This window comes from Lissotriton helveticus, chromosome 11 (assembly GCF_964261635.1).
Source record: "Lissotriton helveticus chromosome 11, aLisHel1.1, whole genome shotgun sequence".
In the NCBI taxonomy this organism is placed as follows: Eukaryota; Metazoa; Chordata; class Amphibia; order Caudata; family Salamandridae; genus Lissotriton; species Lissotriton helveticus.
In genome coordinates, this window is record NC_136072.1 from 789,392,068 (window position 1) to 789,416,162 (window position 24,095).

Genomic DNA, 24,095 nt, shown 5'->3' on the forward strand with positions numbered 1-24,095 from the left:
CAGGAGCAGACTAGATAATATGCCTAAGTATCTCAGTGTCTCACTGTAGCATTTGTTTTCAGATGAGATTGTCTGTGCTCGTTTCTCAGAGTTTCCAAGCAAACAAGCATTGGGTACTGAAATAGATGTTCGAGGCATGTGGGCTGCTGAATTCATATCTTAGCATAGATCGCCGCCTAGTGTTGGGTCCGGATGATTGCATCTTGTTGTCCTGGAAGAGTCTTCGAAGTATCACGAGATAGGTATCTCCTCCCCTGGACTAAAGTGCGCATGGGCATCTTCTCCATCCTTAGATTGTTTTTTCCACCATTGGGTTCGGATGTTATTCCTCTACTCCAACTTCGGAACCGAAACTAAACTACTTTCTAAGGCCAAAAGGCCTTCTACTTCGATGGTATTGTTCTCGTTCGGTACTTCTTGACTCGACCAAAATTTCCATCTCGATCTGGTCGTCGACGCGAGCCGTTGGGCCTTTCGACGCCACGTGGGCCTGCTGTCGATGGAAAGGAGCCCGTTCAAAAGGTGCCCACAATGCCACTCCGTGACCGTCCTGACTGGCTCAGAAGCGGTCGCTCCCTGCACTGGTATCGTAGCGCTCCACTACGTGTGCTCCTCAGACCTCGTAGTGCTTCCCTGCTCTAGAATTGTATTTTTGACCCTTCAGTTATTGCAGCTTGATTACATCGTAGCGCTTCTCTGCTCGTGCATAGAAATATTTAAGTGCAGCTTGATTACATCGTAGCGCTTCTCTGCTCCTAAGTACCCACTCTGCTTAACTTGTTTTAGTAACTGCATTTGATCGTAGCGCTGACTGTAAAGACTTAATTGTTTATTCCTGCATAGCCCTGCTTGTGTTGTTGCTGTTGTTGTTTTCCTGGTCGAGTTTTTGCTGCCACCATTTTGTTGTTCTACCTCTCAGCCCCTCTTCCCACCCCGCCCCCGCCTCCCAGCTGACCCCACCTCGCCCCTCCCCCTTCTCCATCATCCATATAAGTCAAACACCTTAACGCGCAGCGTCTACGCGCAGCGATCGCGCCCCAATGCGCGCCAAAGGTAAGCCCGTCTGCGCCCGTCCGCGTCTGGACCGCGTCCAGCGCCTGTCCCCCTGGTCCCCGCCGCTCCCAACCCTCTAGATTCACTTATGATGCCGCTACTCTCCTCGCCCTCAATCCCGGACGTACACCACTTTTCTGCGAAGCTACTCCTGGACGCACTCACGGCCCTTTCGCCTGCCTTTCCTGCAAGTTCAACTGCGTCAGAACCCTCACCAAATCCACCTCCTCCATACACAACTCCGACTCTAACCGCCTGAAGTGCATCCTGCTTAACACCCGCTCGGTCCACAGACACGCAACGGAACTCTGGGACCTAATCGACACTGCGTCACCTGACATCGCCTTCCTTACTGAAACATGGATGAACACATCATCAGCTCCCGACATCGCCATAGCCATACCGGACAATTACAAGATTATCCGCAAAGACCGCACCAAGCAAACAGGAGGAGGCATCGCCATCATCCACAGGAACACCATCAAAATCACAACCAACTCCGACGACAATCTAGCAACCGCCGAACATCTCCACTTTCAGATCCACACCGACCCCAGGACCACACTGAGAGGCACCCTCATCTACAGGCCTCCAGGCTCCCGCACCCAATTCAGCGATGACGTCACGGACTTCATCGGCCCACACGCCCTAGCCTCCGAGAACTACATTCTTCTAGGAGACCTCAACTACCACCTCGAAAACAAACACGACAGCAACACCAACAACATTCTGGACAACCTGGCCAACCTCGGACTCAAACAACTTGTCGACACCCCCACCCATGTAGCCGGACACACGCTCGACCCTATCTTCACCTCCAGCAAGCACATCTCCTTCGATCACACCACAGCTCTCCATTGGACGGACCACAGCTGTGTTCACTTTAGCTACAAAACCTCCCTTACCCACAATCGCCCTCAACCTATTCCTCGAAGAAACTGGAACAAAATCACCTCCGACCAACTCCTCACATCACTCAACCAAAACCCTCCCACCCTCTCATTGGACCCAAACCAAGCGGCCACCAAACTCAAGCAATGGATCACCCACAGCGCTGACGAATTAGCACCCCTGAAAAAGCGCCAGATCAATTCAACCAGCAAAAAGGCTCCCTGGTTCAATGACGACCTTAAAAAATCCAAGAAGCTATGCCGCACTCTGGAGAAGATATGGAGAAAAAACCCAACCTCCGACAACATGGCCTCCCTCAAGTCAGCCACCCGCAAACACCACCAACTGATTCGATCTGCTAAAAAATCAGCATTCAAGGACCGTCTCGACAACAACACTCATAACAGCAAGGAACTCTTCAACATCGTCAAAGAATTCACCAACCCCACCGCAGCATCTAACGACATCACTCCCTCCCAAGACCTCTGCGACGCGTTATCCTCCTTCTTCTACAACAAAATTGCCGACATCCACAACAGCTTCGAGAACTCTCCCAGCGATCAACCCTCCCCACCTCCCCCAGATCCTACTCCGCCAACTAGCAACCTCAGCGCCTGGAACCCAATTACCACTGAAGACACCATGCGCCTCATGAACTCAATCCACTCTGGCTCGCCCACTGACCCCTGCCCCCACCACATCTTCAACAAAGCTGACTCCATCATCGCACCCCATCTCCGTGAGGTCATCAACTGCTCGTTCAACTCTGCCACCTTTCCAGAAAGCTGGAAACACGCCGAACTCAGCGCCCTTCTGAAGAAACCCACAGCAGACCCCTCTGAACTTAAAAACTACCGACCCATATCCCTCCTCCCATTCCCGGCCAAAGTCATCGAGAAAGCCGTCAACAGCCAGCTCGCCGCCTTCCTTGAATCCAACAACTCCCTCGACCCATCTCAATCTGGATTTCGAGCCAAACACAGCACCGAAACCGCCCTCATTGCAGCGACCGACGACATCCGAACACTCCTGGACAACGGAGAAACAGTAGCCCTCATCCTACTCGACCTATCCGCCGCTTTCGACACAGTCTGCCACAGCACCCTTATACATCGCCTCAGCAGCATCGGCATACAAGGAAAAGCCTTGAACTGGATCACCTCATTCCTCGCTGGGAGAACTCAGAGTCCGACTTCCCCCATTCTACTCAGAGGCCACCGAAGTCATCTGCGGCGTACCACAAGGATCCTCACTCAGTCCCACCCTCTTCAATATCTACATGAGTCCCCTCGCCTCCATCGCGCGTCAACTCAACCTCAACATCATCTCTTACGCTGACGACACCCAGTTAATCCTCTCCCTCACCAAAGACCCCAACACAGCCAAAACAAACCTTCACGAAGGCATGAAAGAAGTAGCCGAATGGATGAAACATAGCCGCTTAAAACTCAACTCAGACAAAACGGAGGTACTCATCCTAGGATCTTCCCCTTCAGCTTGGGACGACTCCTGGTGGCCTTCCGTGCTGGGCACAGCACCCACACCCACTAACCATGCACGTAACCTTGGCTTCATCCTAGACTCCTCTCTCTCGATGTCCAGACAAGTCAACGCCGTCTCGTCCTCCTGCTTCAACGTACTTCGCATTCTCAAAAAGATCTTCCGCTGGATCCCCCTCGAGACAAGAAAGACTGTCACCCACGCACTGGTCACGAGTCGACTGGATTATGGCAACACACTCTACGCCGGAATCACAGCAAAATTACAGAAAAAACTCCAGCGCATCCAAAACGCGTCAGCGAGACTCATATTAGACATCCCACGCCAAAATCACATCACCGAACATCTAAAAAACCTCCACTGGCTCCCCGTTAACAAAAGAATTACTTTCCGCCTTCTCACCCACGCACACAAAGCCCTCTACAATCTAGGACCCGAATGCCTCAACACTCGACTGTCCTTCTACAAACCCACCCGCCAACTCAGATCGTCCAATCACGCCCTCGCCGCAGTCCCGCGCATTCGGAAATCCACCATGGGTGGCAGATCCTTCTCCTTCCTGGCTGCCAAGACCTGGAACTCACTCCCCACCCACCTCCGCCTCACTCAGAACCACATCTCTTTCAGAAAAGAACTCAAAACCTGGCTTTTCGACAAATAATGAACCCCTTCCCATAGCGCCTTGAGACCCTCTGGGTGAGTAGTGCGCTTTACAAATGCTTGAACTTGAACTCCAAATTCCCGCATACTGACAAACATACAGTATGCAACAAGTGCTTATCACCGGAGCACAACGAACAAAAATTGCCCAGCGTGTGCCCAATTCCGTTCGAAGAAGACCATCCGGAATCGACGGGCCGCTAGGCAAGAGATGCAGCGGTCTGCACCGGAACCGGAGAACATCTTCGATGGTTAACACAACCTCCCAGAAGCAGCGGACTTGGATCTAGAAATCGTCACAGCTGAGGACTAGTCGGACTCCGATGACCAGATCACGCCGGGGCAAAAAGTGAGTACCCAGCCCCCAACACCGCTTCTTCCAAAAGATAAGGCTCCGGTCGAAGCATCGCCTAAAGGCCTTAGCCGAGATCGACAAGCTCCTTCAGACGCCCCGCCTTCCGGCTCAGCTCTGAAGCCCAAAACCAGGCCTTCTGATAGCCCAGGACCGAGTACCACTCTCCCCAAGAAGGTTGTCTACCACAAGAGGGTTGAAAGGTCGTCGAACCGAAGAAGGTTGTCAAACCAAAAGTCGTTGAACCGAGGAAGGTTGTCGAACCAAAGGTCGTCGAACTGAAGAAGGTGGTCGAACCAAAGAAAGTCGTCCAACCCAAAAAGGTTCTCGAGCCAAAAGCTATCGAGCCAAAGAAGAGCCTCGAACCAAAACGGTTCGTCGATCCAAAAAGAGCACCCGACCCAAAGGAGGCCGTCGAGCTGAAAAAGTGTCGATCAACAAAAACAGGATCACACTACAAAGCCCGTCGAGCCGAAAAAAGCCATTGACTCGACCAAAAACATTGAGCCGAAAAAGGTAGTCTAGCATAAAAACGTATCGAATCAAAAGCTCTGGTCGATCCGAAACAGGCCGTCGAGCCAAAAAAAGGTCGCCGAACCGAAAAAGACTGTTAAACCAACAAAGGACGTCGAACCGAGAAAGGTTACCGACCCGAAAGCAACAGCCGAGCCGAAAAAAGCACACAACCAAAGGCCCTCGAGCCAAAGACTCATAAACAAGTCACTATGCCAAAAACATCGGCGCCAAAGCCACGGACAGTTGAGGAAGAACTCTTCCATCCTGATCCAGTGAGTGAGGAACAACCTAAACTGTACATAGAGCGTGAAACCGGACACGTTACAGTTTACCATCGGAAAAAGAGACCATTGGACACGGACACTCCTTCCCCTGTTCCTCCAAAGAAAAAAGACTTCGTGACATCTCCCTCAAGGCCTTTTACCCCTCCTCCTTTCTTTCCTAATATGCCATTTGTGCCCTGCTCTCCTACACATTCAGATTATAATGATGGAGATAACATGGGGGTAGATCCTCAGGATAATTTTAATGAACCAGAGGATCCTGATGCACAGCATGACACATGGGATGACCAGAATGATACAACAAATTCGTGGAGGAGGGTCCGAGGGAAAGTTTAACGACCTCACAGGTAAATACCCCCAGTGCAACAACCTAAAGAACAAAAGTACCTGTCAGTCGGGTGATGCCGAGGTGCTCAGAACTCGCGCTGGAAACAAAAGTGCACAGGAAGAAACATACAACAACCAGATAGGTCAAAAGATGCATTGACTATCAACAATTGCTGGTTTGAGTCCTATCAGACCACCCAACTGGCGGAGCCTCATCATGTAGGACACTCAGGCCATGGTTAGTCTGCACATGCCCAGGTGTATATTGGCAATGCATGACTGAGTCATGGTCTGAACACCGCAAAAGTTAATTCAAAGGTGGTACTGATAAGTGCAGTGCAAAAAAATTATAAATATAGTGCAGTGGCTAAAATGGCTGTCAAGGCAAACAAAGACCTTTATTAGTGCTTGCCTGGACGTCAGATTAAAAATAGTGTAATGACAGCGTAAAATAATCACTGTCCAGCTTGCTTGGTGAAAAACAAAAATAAGGCCAACATGTTTCTGCCGTACTGTGTAAGTACACTGGCATTCATCAGGGCCATGCTCTCATATGCTACTGCAGATTACACTACCTAATGTGTAGAAATAAAATAAGAAATAAGATCAAATAACCAAATTATAGGTAAACTAAGAGTGGTCGAACACGACCATCCTACCGCATCTTCTCAAGTTGCTCAGTGGATGCGAATGGTCTTCCCTGTAGTAGAAAGGTCAAAAGACAACCATATATAAATTGTATAACCACGTGGTGCCTATTGAAACATAGACAATCTAGGTTATTTGCATAAGCCCAAAGTACCACGTATTGTTACTGTGCATAACCAGCAATCATTCCAGCAACCTCAGACAGATCAATCACTAACTTATGATGATCCTTCTAGTGGCGCGTGAACACCGTCACCACAAGAACTACTGTATAGAGTTTCAAGAACATAAAAATTATAAAAATTATTTAGCACTTACCCATCAATCTGTGGGAAGTAAGCCTCACCTCACCCGGCAACTGCTCGGAAAGATAAGGCCCCGCTCTAGACGTGTGAATAAAGACAGTGCCTAGGTCAGATCACTGTCAATGCTGTAGTACACTGTAATCTGACGTCCAGGCAAGCACTAAAAAAGGTCTTTGTTTGCCTTGACAGCCATTTTAGCCACTGCACTATATTTATAATTTTTTTGCACTGCACTTATCAGTACCACCTTTGAATTAACTTTTGCGGTGTTCAGACCATGACTCAGTCATGCATTGCCAATATACACCTGGGCATGTGCAGACTAACCATGGCCTGAGTGTCCTACATGATGAGGCTCCGCCAGTTGGGTGGTCTGATAGGACTCAAACCAGCAATTGTTGATAGTCAATGCATCTTTTGACCTATCTGGTTGTTGTATGTTTCTTCCTGTGCACTTTTGTTTCCAGCGCGAGTTCTGAGCACCTCGGCGTCACCCGACTGACAGGTACTTTTGTTCTTTATGACCAGAATGATCAATATGACCCACAACCCATCCCAGACACCTCCCCATACCCTACAAAGCCGTCGCCTACTGACGACACCATTGTTTTTAACCAACTGCTGGATAGAGCAGCAAAATACCACAATGTCGACATGCACACTGACCCAATAGAAGAAGATTTTCTATTTGACACTTTTCCTACTTCTGAGAAAAATGTCAGGACACTTCCTATGTTAAAAGGGGTACTAAACCACGCGCCAGACATATTCAAAGATCCAGCCAGAGCACGTGTACTCAATCTGAGGATTGAGAAGAAATATAAAGCGTCCCCTACAGACCCTACTTATATTAAATCCCAGTTGCCTTTAGACACACTAGTAGTAGCAAACGCTCGAAAGAGAGCTAACTCACAAACCACAGGAGATGCTCCCCCTCCTGACAAAAAGTCTAAGATATTAGAAGCCTCAGGCAAAGAGTAGCCTCACAGGCTGCTAATTCATGGAGGATTGCGAACACACAAGCTCTACTAGCACGCTGTGATAGAGCACATTCTGATCAACTTGAAGGCTTACTGCAACACCTGCCAGAACCTTTTAAAGCTCAGGCTAACAACCTCATACAGGAAGGCAAATTAACCAATGCTTCCATTAAATGTGCTCTTGACGCAGCTGACACATCAGCCAGGTCCATTAATACTAGCGTATTACTACGCAGACACGCGTGGCTAAGCATCTCTGGTTTTAAAAACGAGGTGCAATCCACCATCCTCAACCAACCAGTTAACCAAGACTTCCTGTTTGGCCCTGCAGTAGATACCATCTTAGACAAAATGAAAAAAGATACCGAAACTGCTAAGTCTATGGGCGCACTTCAGTTTCAACAACATAGAGTTTCCTTTTGTCGCTCCTCCTACAGAGGCTCCGCAAGGGGCAACACATCACAAACTTTCTCTTCTTACAAAAGCAACACCCAAAGTTCCTTTAATAAAGTCTCCAACAGAGGAGGTTATAGGGGTAACAATAACAAGGGCAGGGGACGTGGCGGCAATAACACCAGAGCCTCCACTGCTGCCAAACAGTGACTTCATCACACTTCCTCCAGACCATCCAACACCAGTCGGAGGCAGAATCAAACAATTCCTACCAGTCTGGAACTCCATTACCACAGACAGGTGGGTGAGACAAATTATCCAGTATGGTTATTGCCTGGAACTCCCTTCTACTCCTCCCAACATACCACCCAAACACCGTCCTATGTCCAAAGAACACATTACACTGTTACAACAAGAGGTCGCGTCCGTGCTACAAAAGGGAGCAATAGAACCAGTCCCTTTTCAACACCAGGGAACAGGGGTATACTCTCTATACTTCCTAATTCCCAAAAAGGATGGATCCCTCAGACCCATACTAGACCTCAGACCGCTAAATCAATACATACTCTCAGAGCATTTCCATATGATTACTCTACAACAAGTATTCCGTTACTCCAGCTAGGCGACTTCCTTGCTACATTAGACCTCAAAGATGCATATTTTCACATACCTATACATCCAGCTCACAGGAAATACCTCAGGTTCACAATAGAAGGTCAACATTATCAATTCAAAGTTCTCCCCTTTGGGGTGACTACAGGCCCAAGAGTTTTCACAAAATGTCTAGCTGTAGTAGCAGCACACCTCAGAAGTCTACACATCCACGTGTTTCCATACCTCGACGATTGGCTCATAAAGGCCAACTCGTACGCGCAGTGTGCAAGCCATACGTCTCAGACACTCCAGCTGCTGCACAGTCTGGGTTTTTCCATAAATTACCCAAAATCACATCTACAGCCCTCCCACATACAGCAATATCTGGGAGCTACAATAGATACCTCAGTAGCAAAGGCATATCGAAATCCAGCCAGGATAGCCAACATGCAGACTCTCATTCAAAAGTTTCAGCCACAACACTCTTTGCCAGCTCGATTGTTCATGCAGCTCATAGGCATGATGGCCTCCTGCATTTTCATTGTCCCTCATTCCCGACTTCAAATGCGTCCATTGCAAGAATGCCTAGCACGGCAGTGGAATCAAGCTCAAGGACAACTAAAAGACCTAGTGTTGGTAGACAGTTGCGCTTACAACTCTCTGCAGTGGTGGAACCCACAAAACCTTTCCAAGGGGCGACTGTTCCAAGAGCCGGTTCCACAAGTAGTACTAACAGCGGACGCATCACTGACAGGTTGGGGAGCCCACTTACTTCAATACACAGTCCAAGGGCTCTGGACAATCAAACAAAAGACACTTCATATCAACCACTTGGAGTTGCTAGCAATATTTCTGGCACTGAAAGCATTGCAGAAATACTTGTACAACAAGGCCGTGTTGATCCGGACGGACAACATGACAGCCATGTATTACATCCAGAAACAAGAAGGGACACACTCTCCACAACTGTCTCACCTAGCACAGAGCATATGGAGTTGGGCAATTCCCAAAAACATTTTTCTACTAGCAGAACACCTGCCAGGGAAAGACAATCAAATAGCAGATCTGTTAAGCAGAAACAGCCAACAGCTACACGAATGGGAGATTCACCCTCAAGTTCTCCAACCATTCTTCCAAGAATGGGGGCATCCAGAGATAGATCTGTTTGCCACAAACGAAAACTCAAAATGCCAGTTCTTTGCCGCCAGGTTCCCACATCCGTTGTCACAGGGCAATGCTATATGGATGAACTGGTAAGGCAGATTTGCGTACGCTTTTCCACCAGCCCCACTAAATCCGCTGGTGGCACGCAAACTACGCCAGCAGTCACTCACAATGATCCTGGTTGCTCCCACATGGGCAAGACAGCCATGGTACACAACGTTCCTACAACTTTCCGTAGTTCCCCACCAAAGACTGCGCCTCTCGCCCCATCTTTTAACTCAGAACCATGGAGAAATCAGGCACCCAGATCCCAATCAGATGAACCTAGAGATCTGGCTCCTGAATTCTTAGAGTTTGGATACCTTAACTTGCCTCCTGATTGCATGAACATTATGAAGGAGGCAAGAAGGCCAACTACTAGAGCATGCTATGCAGCTAAATGGAAAAGATTTGTAATTTATTGCAATAATCAAATCAATCCATTAGATGCTTCCATCCAAAACATTATCTGTTACCTCCTGCATCTTCAAAGATGCAATCTAGCATACTCTTCCATAAGGCTACATCTTGCTGCTATAGCAGCATATCTCCAGAACAGACAACACCTGTCCCTGTTTAGAGTACCCCCAATCAAAGCTTTTATGGAAGGTCTTAAAAGGATAATCCCTCCTAAGCACCCACCTTCACCAGTCTGGAACTTAAATATAGTACTTACCAGACTTTTGGGACCTTCTTTCGAACCACTCAGTCAGTCAGTCAAAATACTTTATTTCGATAAATTAATATCATGTAAAGACAATTGCACAATACATAAATCACCACAAAAAACATAAAAAGAAAAATGTGCTTACTAACATGGTTATTATATACAGGTTAAAAATCATATATCATCAACAGTCCAATATATTTACACAATGAGTACAAAAATATTTTCTATATTAAAAATGGTTAAAAAGTTGAGAGAAAATATCATAAAAGAGGTTATTTAGATCAGTCATCACAATCCTTACATAATAACAAAAACATCAGACGAGTCATTAAGTGAAGTTTTCTATAAAATGATTGATACCATTAGTCATTCATTGCAATGCTATGACAGTAGAATTATTTAACAGAAACCTCTTCTTTATCCTTACAGCGCCCACTAAAAAATTAGCGACATGGAACATAATCCTTGGGGTCTGCAATAGCTGTAAGAACAGAAGTGCTGGTTTAACCTGAATAAACCCTGCCTCCTTTAAAATAGGGATCAGATATTTTGTTCTTGCGGCCGTGTAGTGTTCACAAAACATTAAAAAATGTAATGTGTTTTGAGTCGAAAAATTATCACAACTACACGGCCCTGCATTATCTGGGGTACTCCAGGTTGGAAAGTGACCATGGGTCAAATGGATTAAATTAAGGCGAAAACGCGTTAAAAGGAATCGGTGATAGGGTTTATTTACCGTTGTTAAATACAACTCTGGGCCGGCCTGTGTGCACAAAATGATGCTTGCTCTCACCGTAGGTTTCACAAGTTCCATTTGTTCCCTCTCCAGTCTTAATTGGTCACCCATCATACCCTTAATCGCCCCAATATCCCTAGTTGTTATAGAGGCCGGGGAAGAAAAGAGCTCTGGACGCCCCAGCTTTGCAAGACTATTTTTTATATAGGTTAACCAGGGAATTTTGTTAACTCTGTCTAGCTGCAGGCAATCTTTTAAAATACTGTGGTTTAAAGTAATTTCTTGATTCAGCCAAGTTTTTAGCCAAGTCAAGACGGGTGCCATTTTAATCTGATCCGTAATGTATCCCACTCCTAGTTCATTATGAACTGTGTATGTCGGTGTGGACTGAGGAACTGAGAGAACAGCTCTTAAAAATTTGTTCTCCGTAATCTGGATATTGTCGGGGGAACAATATCCCCAGATTGGGCTCCCATAGGTGGCCACAGCAAGACATTTAGCTTTGTAAATTTTTATCAAAGCTGCTATTGGCCTAGCTCCCAATTTCCTCGCAAAACCATGTAATGCAGAGGCTGATCTAGCGAGAGATATGTTTCTGTTTTTTAGTTGGGGGCCCCAGGTTCCTCTTTCGTCAAATGTTATCCCTAAATACGGAAAGGTGGCTACCCTACATAGTTCTTGCTCACCACAAGTGAATGTTTTAAAAAAATTGTATTTGCTTGCCTTTCCCATTATCATAACTTGGGACTTCCTTACATTTATTTTTAAGTCTAATAGTCCCATAAAATCTTCAAACGAGTCCAGGAGGCGTTGAAGGCCGACACCAGTCCGTGAAAGCAACACAGCGTCGTCCGCGTACAGAAGGACTGGGATTCCCAGTCCTCCCACACGAGGGACGTCGAGTGTAGCCTCCAATAGGGCTGCTTCTAGTCCATTAATGTAGATAGTAAAGAGGAGGGGTGCCAAGATGCACCCCTGCCTCACCCCCCTTTCTGATTTAAAGTGACTCGAGCATCGTCCCTCTGAGGTGACTCTAACTGATGCTATGAGGTCTGTATGTAGATCCGCTAAAAGATTAATAAGTGCTCTATCTAGACCCATCTTGATTAAGATTTGCCACAATTTAGTGCGGTTTACCAAATCAAAGGCAGACAAGAGGTCCATGAACCCCAGGTACATGGACCCCTCCTTAGCCCTAGTATACTTGTCTATCAATAGGTGTAAATTCAGTCCTTGATCTATCGTACTTCTTTTTGGTCTAAAGCTTTACTGAACTACGCCAGTAGTCACTCACAATGATCCTGGTTGCTCCCACATGGGCAAGACAGCCATGGTACACAACGTTCCTAGAACTTTCCGTAGTTCCCCACCAAAGACTGCGCCTCTCGCCCCATCTTTTAACTCAGAACCATGGAGAAATCAGGCACCCAGATCCCAATCAGATGAACCTAGAGATCTGGCTCCTGAATTCTTAGAGTTTGGATACCTTAACTTGCCTCCTGATTGCATGAACATTATGAAAGAGGCAAGAAGGCCAACTACTAGAGCATGCTATGCAGCTAAATGGAAAAGATTTGTAATTTATTGCAATAATAACCAAATCAATCCATTAGATGCTTCCATCCAAAACATTATCTGTTACCTCCTGCATCTTCAAAGATGCAATCTAGCATACTCTTCCATAAGGCTACATCTTGCTGCTATAGCAGCATATCTCCAGAACAGACAACACCTGTCCCTGTTTAGAGTACCCCCAATCAAAGCTTTTATGGAAGGTCTTAAAAGGATAATCCCTCCTAAGCACCCACCTTCACCAGTCTGGAACTTAAATGTCGTACTTACCAGACTTTTGGGACCTTCTTTCGAACCACTCCATTCATGTGAATTACAATTTCTAACATGGAAGGTGGCATTTTTGATTGCCATTACCTCCCTCAGGCGAGTGAGTGAGCTACAGGCACTAACCATTCAAAAACCTTTCATGCAAATACATGCAAATAAGGTAGTACTTCGGACTAACCCTAAGTTCATGCCAAAAGTCATATCCACTTTCCATATCAATCAATCCATAGAATTGCCAGATTTCTTCCAAAACCCACAGTCATTGGCTGAAAGAGCCCTACACACACTAGACTTTCACTAAACACTATTGTGTAGACGTGCAAACAAAGCAGCAAGCTGCTGTAGGCCAAGCTGTCCTTAAAACTCTTTTTCAGACTGCTGCAGCTGGCACAGGTGACCACCGCTAGAGGAGATACTGCTATACAGTCTATGCTAAGATGTGAATTCAGCAGCCCACATGCCTCGAACGGAAAATGTTATTTAACAGTATGCATCTGTTCTTGGCATGTAGGGCTGTTGATATTCATATCACCCACCCTCCTCCCCGGTGACTGTCGCAGCTGCAGGATTCTCTTTTGCATGGCCATCTCTTACTTTACTATACTCCATCTTTGCCACAATGGCGAAAAACAATCTAAGGATGGAGAAGATGCCCATGCGCACTGTAGTCCACGGGAGGAGTCACCTATCTCGTGATACTTCGAAGACTCTTCCAGGACAACAAGGTGCAATCATCCGAACCCAACACTAGGCGGCAGTCTATGCTAAGATATGAATGTCTCATAAACAAAATGGAATCCACTCGGTGGGGTACGGTTGTTACCACAATGGTGGGGAGCAACCAGTGTTGTATAAATACCCCTCACACACCAACAGGCCCCTTGGTGTCATGCTTCATCATCGGGGTCTTCGCAAACCTCTGCGGGATGCGGCGTGCTACGACTCACGGCTACGTAGGAGCACTATCTGTGAACTATGTGTTGGTGTGTGTGGATAAATAATGTGAGTGGTGAGGTGAAAGTGAAAAATTAAAAAATACCTGGCACGTGAGTACTGAAATTTTTTTTAATTAGTCTCCGGCTGGTATCGTTAAAAGAGTGCTAGAGTGGTTGTTATCTACTGGTTAGGGTAAAACAACCATGTTAGTGCGTCGACATGTTTCGGAGTTAAAAAACTCCTTCAGGACGAGGATGTGCACTACTTATCCCCACCTTACTCACATGTATGTAGATATAAAAGTGTGCTCTACAAAAATAAGATTAGGTGAAAATGTACCTATCTGTGTTAAATGTTGTAAGGTCCGTTGCGCCCAATTGGCGGATAAGGACACCTGTAAATAGAAAGGGTCTGGTAAACCATAATGTAATACACTTATTAAACTAGTGCTGTGTAAATACACAGAAGGGTAACCAGGAACAAAAAATGAAAGTCCAGGAACCCTATAAAGAAAAAGAAAAACGAACAACAAAAAGACTGGGACACACATTCATGATCTCTGGTAAGGCCCTTGGAGGAGAAGATATGACACTGATGTATTGCTTACTTATAGTAAAAGGTCAAATGGCCTCATGAGCCAAAACGTTCAGAGGGGGTCCGTTCTACCCGTTATGGCAACCTGTGAGGTATTCAAGGAAATGAGTCAAAGCATTGTAAGTCCTCGATCATAATAAAGGTTTTCACACCATCCATTGTTCCCATACATTCAAACACACTCACGGTTACTTCTAGGGCTGTCTGGCTTCCTACCCCTCCACGCGGCTCCGACGAGTGATTGTTTGGTCAGAGGTGAGCCTTTTTTATAGTCTTCCTTTCTCCCCAATTAACCACTAATTGAAAGTGGAATGAGACCATATCAGGGCCTAACCCTTCGTTTCTATGCCGCATCTGCGCGCATCGGGTAGGGCGTTCCCGTGAAGTGCGCATGTGCGGAAGAGCGGTGACAGCCAACAGCGCCTGTGCATCACGGTGGTGTCTCTCTGAATGCGCCGGCACAGTGTCTGCCGTTAGCGCATGCGCGAGAGAAGTTAGTACCTCGCGTGTGTCGGCCAGGATGTTTTTAAATGGTCATAACCTTGGATATAAGGGCTAGCTGCCAAACAGAATAAGGGCTTGAAATGAGGCTTTAAAAATATAATCATTTTGGGGGAATTATGATCATAAATTTCCTCGTTATTGAAAAGATCTCTTTAAGTAGCAAGAGTAGTTATCACTGCATGGTGATTTTTTGGGATGATATCGATGGCGTTATGATTGGCAGGATTTTTTGACACGGGTCACTTACAATAGGAAAGTGAAGAGAGGAGTTGCCTCATATTGCTCATGGTGGGGAAAAAAAGGTTACAGATGTTCTAGAAAGTGGGATATAATGCAATATCTGAGTGGTTTTGACCATAGGGTATCAGGGGGTTTTCAGTTATTAACGTAGTTGGCTCCATGGAATGGAGTCGTTCAACCCAGTTACATCCACTCAGAACAGAGATGGGTGTTCCGTCTGGGCTCAGATGTAACTGGGTTGAACGACTCCATTCCATGGAGCCAACTACGTTAATAACTGAAAACCCCCTGATACCCTATGGTCAAAACCACTCAGATATTGCATTATATCCCACTTTCTAGAACTTCTGTAACCTTTTTTTCCCCACCATGAGCAATATGAGGCAACTCCTCTCTTCACTTTCCTATTGTAAGTGACCTGTGTCAAAAAATCCTGCCAATCATAACGCCATCGATATCATCCCAAAAAATCACCATGCAGTGATAACTACTCTTGCTACTTAAAGAGATCTATTCAATAACGAGGAAATTTATGATCATAATTCCCCCAAAATGATTATATTTTTAAAAGCCTCATTTCAAGCCCTTATTCTGTTTGGCAGCTAGCCCTTATATCCAAGGTTATGACCATTTAAAAACATCCTGGCCGACACACGCGAGGTACTAACTTCTCTCGCGCATGCGCTAACGGCAGACACTGTGCCGGCGCATTCAGAGAGACACCACCGTGATGCACAGGCGCTGTTGGCTGTCACCGCTCTTCCGCACATGCGCATTTCACGGGAACGCCCTACCCGATGCGCGCAGATGCGGCATAGAAACGAAGGGTTAGGCCCTGATATGGTCTCATTCCACTTTCAATTAGTGGTTAATTGGGGAGAAAGGAAGACTATAAAAAAGGCTCACCTCTGACCAAACAATCACTCGTCGGAGCCGCGTGGAGGGGTAGGAAGCCAGACAACCCTAGAAGTAACCGTGAGTGTGTTTGAATGTATGGGAACAATGGATGGTGTGAAAACCTTTATTATGATCGAGGACTTACAATGCTTTGACTCATTTCCTTGAATACCTCACAGGTTGCCATAACTGGTAGAACGGACCCCCTCTGAACGTTTTGGCTCATGAGGCCATTTGACCTTTTACTATAAGTAAGCAATACATCAGTGTCATATCTTCTCCTCCAAGGGCCTTACCAGAGATCATGAATGTGTGTCCCAGTCTTTTTGTTGTTCGTTTTTCTTTTTCTTTATAGGGTTCCTGGACCTTCATTTTTTGTTCCTTGTTACCCTTCTGTGTATTTACACAGCACTAGTTTAATAAGTGTATTACATTATGGTTTACCAGACCCTTTCTATTTACAGGTGTCCTTATCCGCCAATTGGGCGCAACGGACCTTACAACATTTAACACAGATAGGTACATTTTCACCTAATCTTATTTTTGTAGAGCACACTTTTATATCTACATACATGTGAGTAAGGTGGGGATAAGTAGTGCACATCCTCGTCCTGAAGAAGGAGTTTTTTAACTCCGAAACATGTCGACGCACTAACATGGTTGTTTTACCCTAACCAGTAGATAACAACCACTCTAGCACTCTTTTAACGATACCAGCCGGAGACTAATGAAAAAAAAATTCAGTACGCACGTGCCAGGTATTTTTTAATTTTTCACTTTCACCTCACCACTCACATTATTTATCCACACACACCAACACATAGTTCACAGATAGTGCTCCTACGTAGCCGTGAGTCGTAGCACGCCGCATCCCGCAGAGGTTTGCGAAGACCCCGATGATGAAGCATGACACCAAGGGGCCTGTTGGTGTGTGAGGGGTATTTATACAACACTGGTTGCTCCCCACCATTGTGGTAACAACCGTACCCCACCAAGTGGATTCCATTTTGTTTATGAGTATTGACAGGGGAGACAGAATCCACTATTCCCTCTCCTTCCCCCCTTTTGTTAATTATTATTAAGATATGAATGTCAGCAGCCCTACATGCCAAGAACATATGTATACTGGTAAGTAGCATTTTCCTTTACGTTTGCAAGCAATGCTAGACCACATGCCATGCAAACATCAAACCTATTGGCATTGTCAATGTTTATTTCCATTGTAGGCATGTTTCCTTCAGAGATGGTTAATTATTTAAATGTCATACTAAAGGAGAAATGGAATGATGTGACAGACATGATAACACCATCCCAAAACAAAGACTTAGTTAGAACCGTTAGCATGCACAGGCTAAAATCACAATAAATCTAGAACTTAATGTATGCAAAGATACAGACAAATAGTCTACTTAAATGAATTGATTTAGCGTAAGGTGACTTAATTAAAGGTTGCCTAGCTGGTAACAACACTAAACTCTTTTGCCACTTCATGGAAGTTACAACGTGAGTCACAAATTGAAAAGCTTCAGTATAAATTGATGTGGAAAAAGCACTACATTAAGATCACTGCCCCTTCAGAAATTTGTTATGTTGTGTTATGTACTGAATCACATTTCCATCCATATTGCTCTACCCCTTTGCCTTGCACCCAAGCTAATTGTTAATAATACTACACTTATATTGAGCACTCTACAATATGTTTGACCTCTAGGTGATAGCAGGTGTTCATTATTACCCAACTCAATCAGTGCTACTCTACAATATGTGGTTTAGTTTACTGAGCTATTTTACCCAGAATTCCCTGCAAAACTCAGAAATGGCTAAAGTTAAAGCAAAGATTGATTAGACCCTGATAATTTCCACTCATCTTTATCTCAAATATTACCTTACATAACCCATTATCGTCAAACCCTAGGAATGCATTCATTGTAGTTTAAAACATTTAATTAATACTGAATAGACGATGGATAAACCATGTAAGCTCAATCTGTGGATATTGAATTCTGAAAATAAATCACCAAGCATCCAAGGCTTGAATTGGAATCTCATTTGTATTCACTAAATGGAAAACGTCCTGAAAATTTATTGAAACTTGCTTAAGGACCAACTTCACACATTTAAAGTCTGCATCCTTTCAAAGTATCCAACTTCAATGGGCTTTATAGGAAACGAATTTATTGTCTAATCCTAAACTTTTAAACTACGATTATATTCTTGCGTCATAAAGGATGGCATCCTACCAACTCACCTGCCTTGTGTATCATAACCGAAAGACCATGGCAAAAACATGCAGATGTATTGAGCTCCTTTGGAGGACTAAACTCAGTATTTGGAAATCTGCCAGCAGAACCTTCACGTCTGCCTCATCATCACAAGCCAAAATGTATATCCTAAACAGAACTTATATAAGAGCTCGGCAGGTTTCATAATTTGTGAAAAATCGACAACACATGCTGCTACTGGTAGTAGAACAAGGACGCTAAATCACAAATGTTAGCAGTGTTTAGACCACAATTTAAGATATATGTGCCGTAAATGTCCTAATTACTCCTTTGTTGGTGATTCTTGTTTGCAGCTATGTTGCCCAATATCTTCTAGATAGAAAGGTTACATTATTGATAATATGTTTGGCACCACACCAAAAACCATAGAAAATGTATTGAAACTCTTCGAAGAATTCACAAACCGAAATTGGTGGGCTGTCTATGCTTTGCACCAAGGTATGAGGACATCAGTGGTAAAAGGAGGCTCCAATACAAACCCAGTAAAGGTACTTTGACCTATCATGCCTACGATGACATAATCACACAAGGGTTCACATAAGGATATCACACATCATATTACCTTTCCCATGGCATAACCTTTTATCCCATTACACAGTATTGCCTCAAATAAATGCATACACACAACCTGCTGTGCACTACACATTGTGTCACTGAAAATTCTATACATCTCGCATTATGAGAGACTAGATTGTAACCAAGAACTGACCTAGACATGACTCATCTTGGCAATGCAATCCTGTCATGAATATATTTGTATCTATGCAAAAGTAGTGTAGGAAGATGCCTATTTTTCAGGTAACGTGCCTTCAATGCCATCCCTTTTCTTTGTTTGCTCTCTAATTCGTTTTTCATTACTCTTCTTTTCACTGTATTTTACATTTCAGCTTCTTTCTATTATAGTGTCCCTTTTTGATTCTATACAGTATTACCAAACACACATTGGAGTTAAATAAACCCGAAAAGTGTTTTTGCAGTGCACAGCTGGAATAATTTGGTCATTTAGCCCTGCTCTTCCCCCGTCTGCTGCGATATCAATGATGATAAACTGTATATCGTTCTTATTTTGAATAATGTATTAAATCGTGATACTCTTTCACTTTGAGTAATCCAAGTGTGTCAATGTGCATCAATTTGTATTTACTGGACATGTGCCAGCTTTTCAGGATATACACATAAGATCTACAACTCTACATAAATAATATCCTTTTAAATTAATTGTATATGAATGTTTTTGGATGTATGTCGCTCTCAACGTGCCTTGCAAGGCCTGAAGCACTAGTAGTTGGTTGTCCTGAACATCTTGTTTTGGATCTGAATCCATGTTACTTACCCCCGTTTGTAAGTGGCTTCTTACTGCATCAGTGCCGTTTTCTGATGGGTTTGCAACCTAGTTTCCCACCTCCTGGACAAGATTATTTCCAGACTCTATCTAATTGACTAACCCTTTTCTAACTCTCTTGCCAGAAGTATGTGAGGCAGTGCTCCAAGCAGAGGAAGAATGGGAAGCTGTCGAGATCCTCCAATCAGGTATGTATCTTCAGAGCAGGATTGGCTAGATTCCGAAACAAGTTAATTGTCCAACATGCTCAACCACTTCATGGTTGTTCTCAAGCTCATGTTGCTCCTTGATCCTTGGTTGCTCCTCGTTCTTGGCTGCTTTTATGTTTGGAATGCTTGGGATGCCATTGCTTACTTACACAGTGTAACTGGCTCACTGATTTCACATATGCCTAGGTGTTTAGTAGTCGCCTTAACTACCTGCCTGTTCCCTAATTAGCTTGAATATATGTCTGTTTTCCAGTCTGATAAGTAATAGTTTGTATGCTTGTTACTGCATGAAAAAATGCTAAATGTCCTCCAGCGCTCTAGTTACACTTGGTCTCCCCATCCCCAGTGATTGTGGTCCTATCGCCATTTGCAGGCCAGTTGACCATGCTTTAAATTGTTGTCTTTCATTGTTACAGGTCTGCCAGGCGAAAACACAACAGGTAACTCTTCCAGTTCAGGCAGTTGCAGGCAGCATTTAAGGCTAGGGGAGTGGTGGACAAGAGATTTTATTTTATACCATAGACGAGCCTTCATCACACTTGCAGTATATTATATTTCAGTCAGCTCCTGGTAAAAAATTAATTTCCACTCCTGTTATCAAGTGTCACATAGTGCATAGGATTTGCTTACAGCAGAAGCCTTGTATGTTATTTGTTGAAACTCTGCAACTTACAGCCTGAGCCCTTCTAGTTCTATTTGTTTAGATCTTGTGTTTGCCAAGACCTTTTGATTTTACTAAAATTATATGTGTAATATACATAATTTTAATGGCTTTCAGCCAGCCCTATTGATCCACTGGCTTGAATTGTTTCATTCACATTTACGCCTTCTACAGCATACAGCAGTAGGTCAGCCAACTTCAGCCATTGGCTAACTTCCCTGAGTGACAACAATTCTTCTCTTTTACAAGGAGCACATCCACGCACAAAGTAGTTCCCTTAGGTGCCAGGGACTACTAGGGCAATGTGTTTTTTTTCTTAGACCTAAAAAATATTTTTGGTTTTAAACTATGCATATTGTTTTTAGATAGAAGAATACCTGGCAGCTTCCCCAACAAAAATCATGACAAAATATAACAGGCGTTGACCAAGTGTAAATCTGACAGCCAACCCCAGATATGTTGAATTCGCCTATGCTTGTTTTATTTGTTGTGAACAGTGCGGAGTATATTCAACATTGCCGCTTACAGATTAAATTTACTTTTTCGCTGGAAGCAAACTTTGGAGCAACACAGTATTTGCCACAACGTATACAAATGTAGTTTGTAATCCTTTTTATCGAGACTGCATTTGCTAGTGCTTTTTTTTCCAATCTTTCAATTCAGATTTTGTTGACATAGGCATGAGAGCTCAGTCATCGAGTTATTGAATGGGGCTGAGGAGTATGAGCGGAAAATCAGCTTGTTATGTTTTTGCTCAACTAGTTGGTAATACAATGATCACTGTGAATAAACATTAGACAATGCAGCATACTTCACTTTACAATGGAATATATATATATATATATATATTTTAAAAGACCTTTATTGTACAATCCTATAATGACACAGCATATAGCCTACAACCCTGGGGGCCGGCTGCGTTGTTGACACAAATTGCTCTGGGTTGTCAGGTTAACACAGCCATTTAGCCGACATCCCTGGGGTCCAGCGGCGTATTCAAGTACGGTGTACATAGTTCAATCAGGCCTTGTATCGGGCATCTCCTAGGTCTACAATTTTTTTATTTTTGCTGTGTTTTTCTCATTTTCATTTAACCTGTAAACAAACATGCACGTCAACAATCTGCACGACAATAATGCTATAAGGTGTATGAAGATTACAATGGAATATTTTGATTGACTTTAGATAGAAATGATGCTCTTTCAATTTGCATCAGCTAAGTGTTAAAATATAGTGGATGGGGTTATTGATGTAAAGTAGTTTCTAATCTGCCTAAGAGTACTCGTCTAGAGAATAATAACTTTATTGTTGCGTGACCTGGTTTGGGCGGTGCACTTTAGCCATGTCCCAGCATCAGACGAGATTGGGAGGCAACAAAAGTATTTAAATTCACTTGTTATTTGTGTATATCCCCTACATGGCGGTTTGTTTGCTGCATGGTGCTGCAACCGGGAGGAGGTGGAAGTCTGAACAATGAGGTGCTGGATAAATAACTAATCTATACGCTTTGGGAGGCTGTGGGTGGTTTGGTGCATACTTCATGTCAGTTGTTGTTCCTTCTGTCTAGTGCCAGAGTGTCACCATTGAGTGAGCTCCTGTGCAGTTTATGAAGAAACCAGGTAATGCCTGAGCAACCGTACATATTGACTTGAGAGATTACCGAGTATAAAGCCTTTATAACAACGTTTCGATGACTACGTGTGGATGCATCTGCTTTAATTCTTTTCCCCAACAGTTGGACCTGAAGTTGACATGTAAACTTGAAGTGTGACATTAGTTCAGGCCTCTTTGAATATTAATTGGGGATCAATTGAAGCTTGCCGTATTCTGTTCATAGTGTTGAATGTACCCCTTTGTTTCAAGAACAAACCCACATCAAGACTTTTTCTAGTAAAGTATCCATTCCTGACTCATATCATTAGGATAAATCCTAGTCATGGGACAGAAACCTGTAACATTTTGTTACTAAATGAATGAATCAAGAAACACAAGTGAAGTGAAAATAAAGTCCACTCAGTAAAAAGACTCATTTTCTTTTCGTTTAGAGGCAGTTACTGTTCACACTTCCAGATGGCTGGGAATCAGCATGTTATGTCAGGTTATCTCTCAAAAGTCAGAGGATTCTTGGTGCTAGCAAATACAGAATACTGTAGCAAGGGTCATAAAGAAGTGTTGCGAAATGGAGCAAAACAACTACGGTTTTCAGCTTTTCTTTGTAAAGTAAAATAGTTGAATTACTGAGTCTGGCTGTTCCACAACCAGGTGAGGACAGTGCAATCAATCTGCTTTTTCTGTCATGCAAAATAGATAACGCTTGGCTTGTGATATTGGCTAGAATGCAAGACTTGTGCTGGTGGACAAGGAACCAACTTCACTCTAAAAACTGAGCTGAGAGTCCTGAAAATTGAGCACCTTACATTTTGTTTTTGGGCCATAGAGAGTCAGTGTGAGGACCTTTTCTCAGAGCGTAGGTGAATAAAGTTTAGGCTGTATATAACAACCATTATGAATACATTCCAGCTGGCCTACCAGTTGTTTTGGTAAGCCCGGTTATTAGACATTCCCACATTCTAAGCAGGTACCAATAATCAGATGGGTAGCCCACGCCACCAGTTGTACAAACAAGCATGAATTTACTTGAGAGGCCACCGGTAGTGAAAACATGTGGATGAATTAACGTAACATGAATGGACAGGGGAGAAAGGAATGAAAAACGCTGTTTCTGTTGAAGTCCAAGGATAGTCATAGCTGTAGTTTATTTCTGTTTCTTTTTTGTTCAAGCTGTATAACTGAGCAATGCCTTTCTTTGATTTGATGATTCTTTCCTCTAAAGTGAAGTCATCTGGTACCTTTTTTAGGTCTCGCCTACGACGAACGCGCTGAAAGCGCGTTCTCGCAAGCGAGAACTATAGTCGTCTCAGCAGTCGGAGACCGACGAAGGGAGACAAGACCTGGCCGCGCGCAGCGTTTCCCCATCGGATAACGTTGTGCGCGCGGCCAGGTCTTGTCTCCACAGCATGGCAGGAAAGGATCGGATCGTGTCGCGCGCCTCTCTGGAATGCAGGGGAGTCTACAGAGAGGCGCGCGGCGCTGATAAACAGGCTGGCTGCAGACGCCGTGGTGCGGCACCGATAAACAGGCAGGCATTGCTTCCTCCCGGCCGCTGTCCGTGTCCTGGCCGCTGTCCGTGTCCTGGCCGCTGTCCGTTTGTTCTCTTTATGGTTTGTTTTCCATCAAGACTGCAAGCCGCTGAAGATTCAACTACATGCACTGTATAGGTTACTCACTCCTGAGCCAACCTGAGAACTGTTTAGAGCACACGCGCATTCGATCAGCGTGAGTGCGTGAATAGAATGCACCTGCCCCACTGTGCAGGAAACGGAACCCGAGTGTGGGAAAACGCTTTACTCAGAGTGAACATGCCAGCATTAGACATTTGAAAAACACGTCAGCCTGGGATTTTTGACTTTAAGCTT

At 44.4% G+C, this 24,095-nt stretch overlaps 1 protein-coding gene across 2 annotated transcripts in view; it reads left to right on the top strand.

Annotated features, from left to right (window-relative positions):
• ELMOD3 (ELMO domain containing 3) overlaps positions 1–24,095 on the top strand; it is a 213,786-nt gene that overhangs the window by 63,342 nt on the left and 126,349 nt on the right. Inside the window, exons 5-6 of one of the 2 annotated variants that reach the window (XM_078666747.1) lie at positions 19,875–19,937; positions 20,375–20,398. In XM_078666747.1, the coding sequence (XP_078522873.1) occupies positions 19,875–19,937; positions 20,375–20,398 (87 nt within the window). The remainder of the gene's footprint in view (positions 1–19,874; positions 19,938–20,374; positions 20,399–24,095) is intronic. The other variant, XM_078666748.1, reaches the window with a different exon arrangement.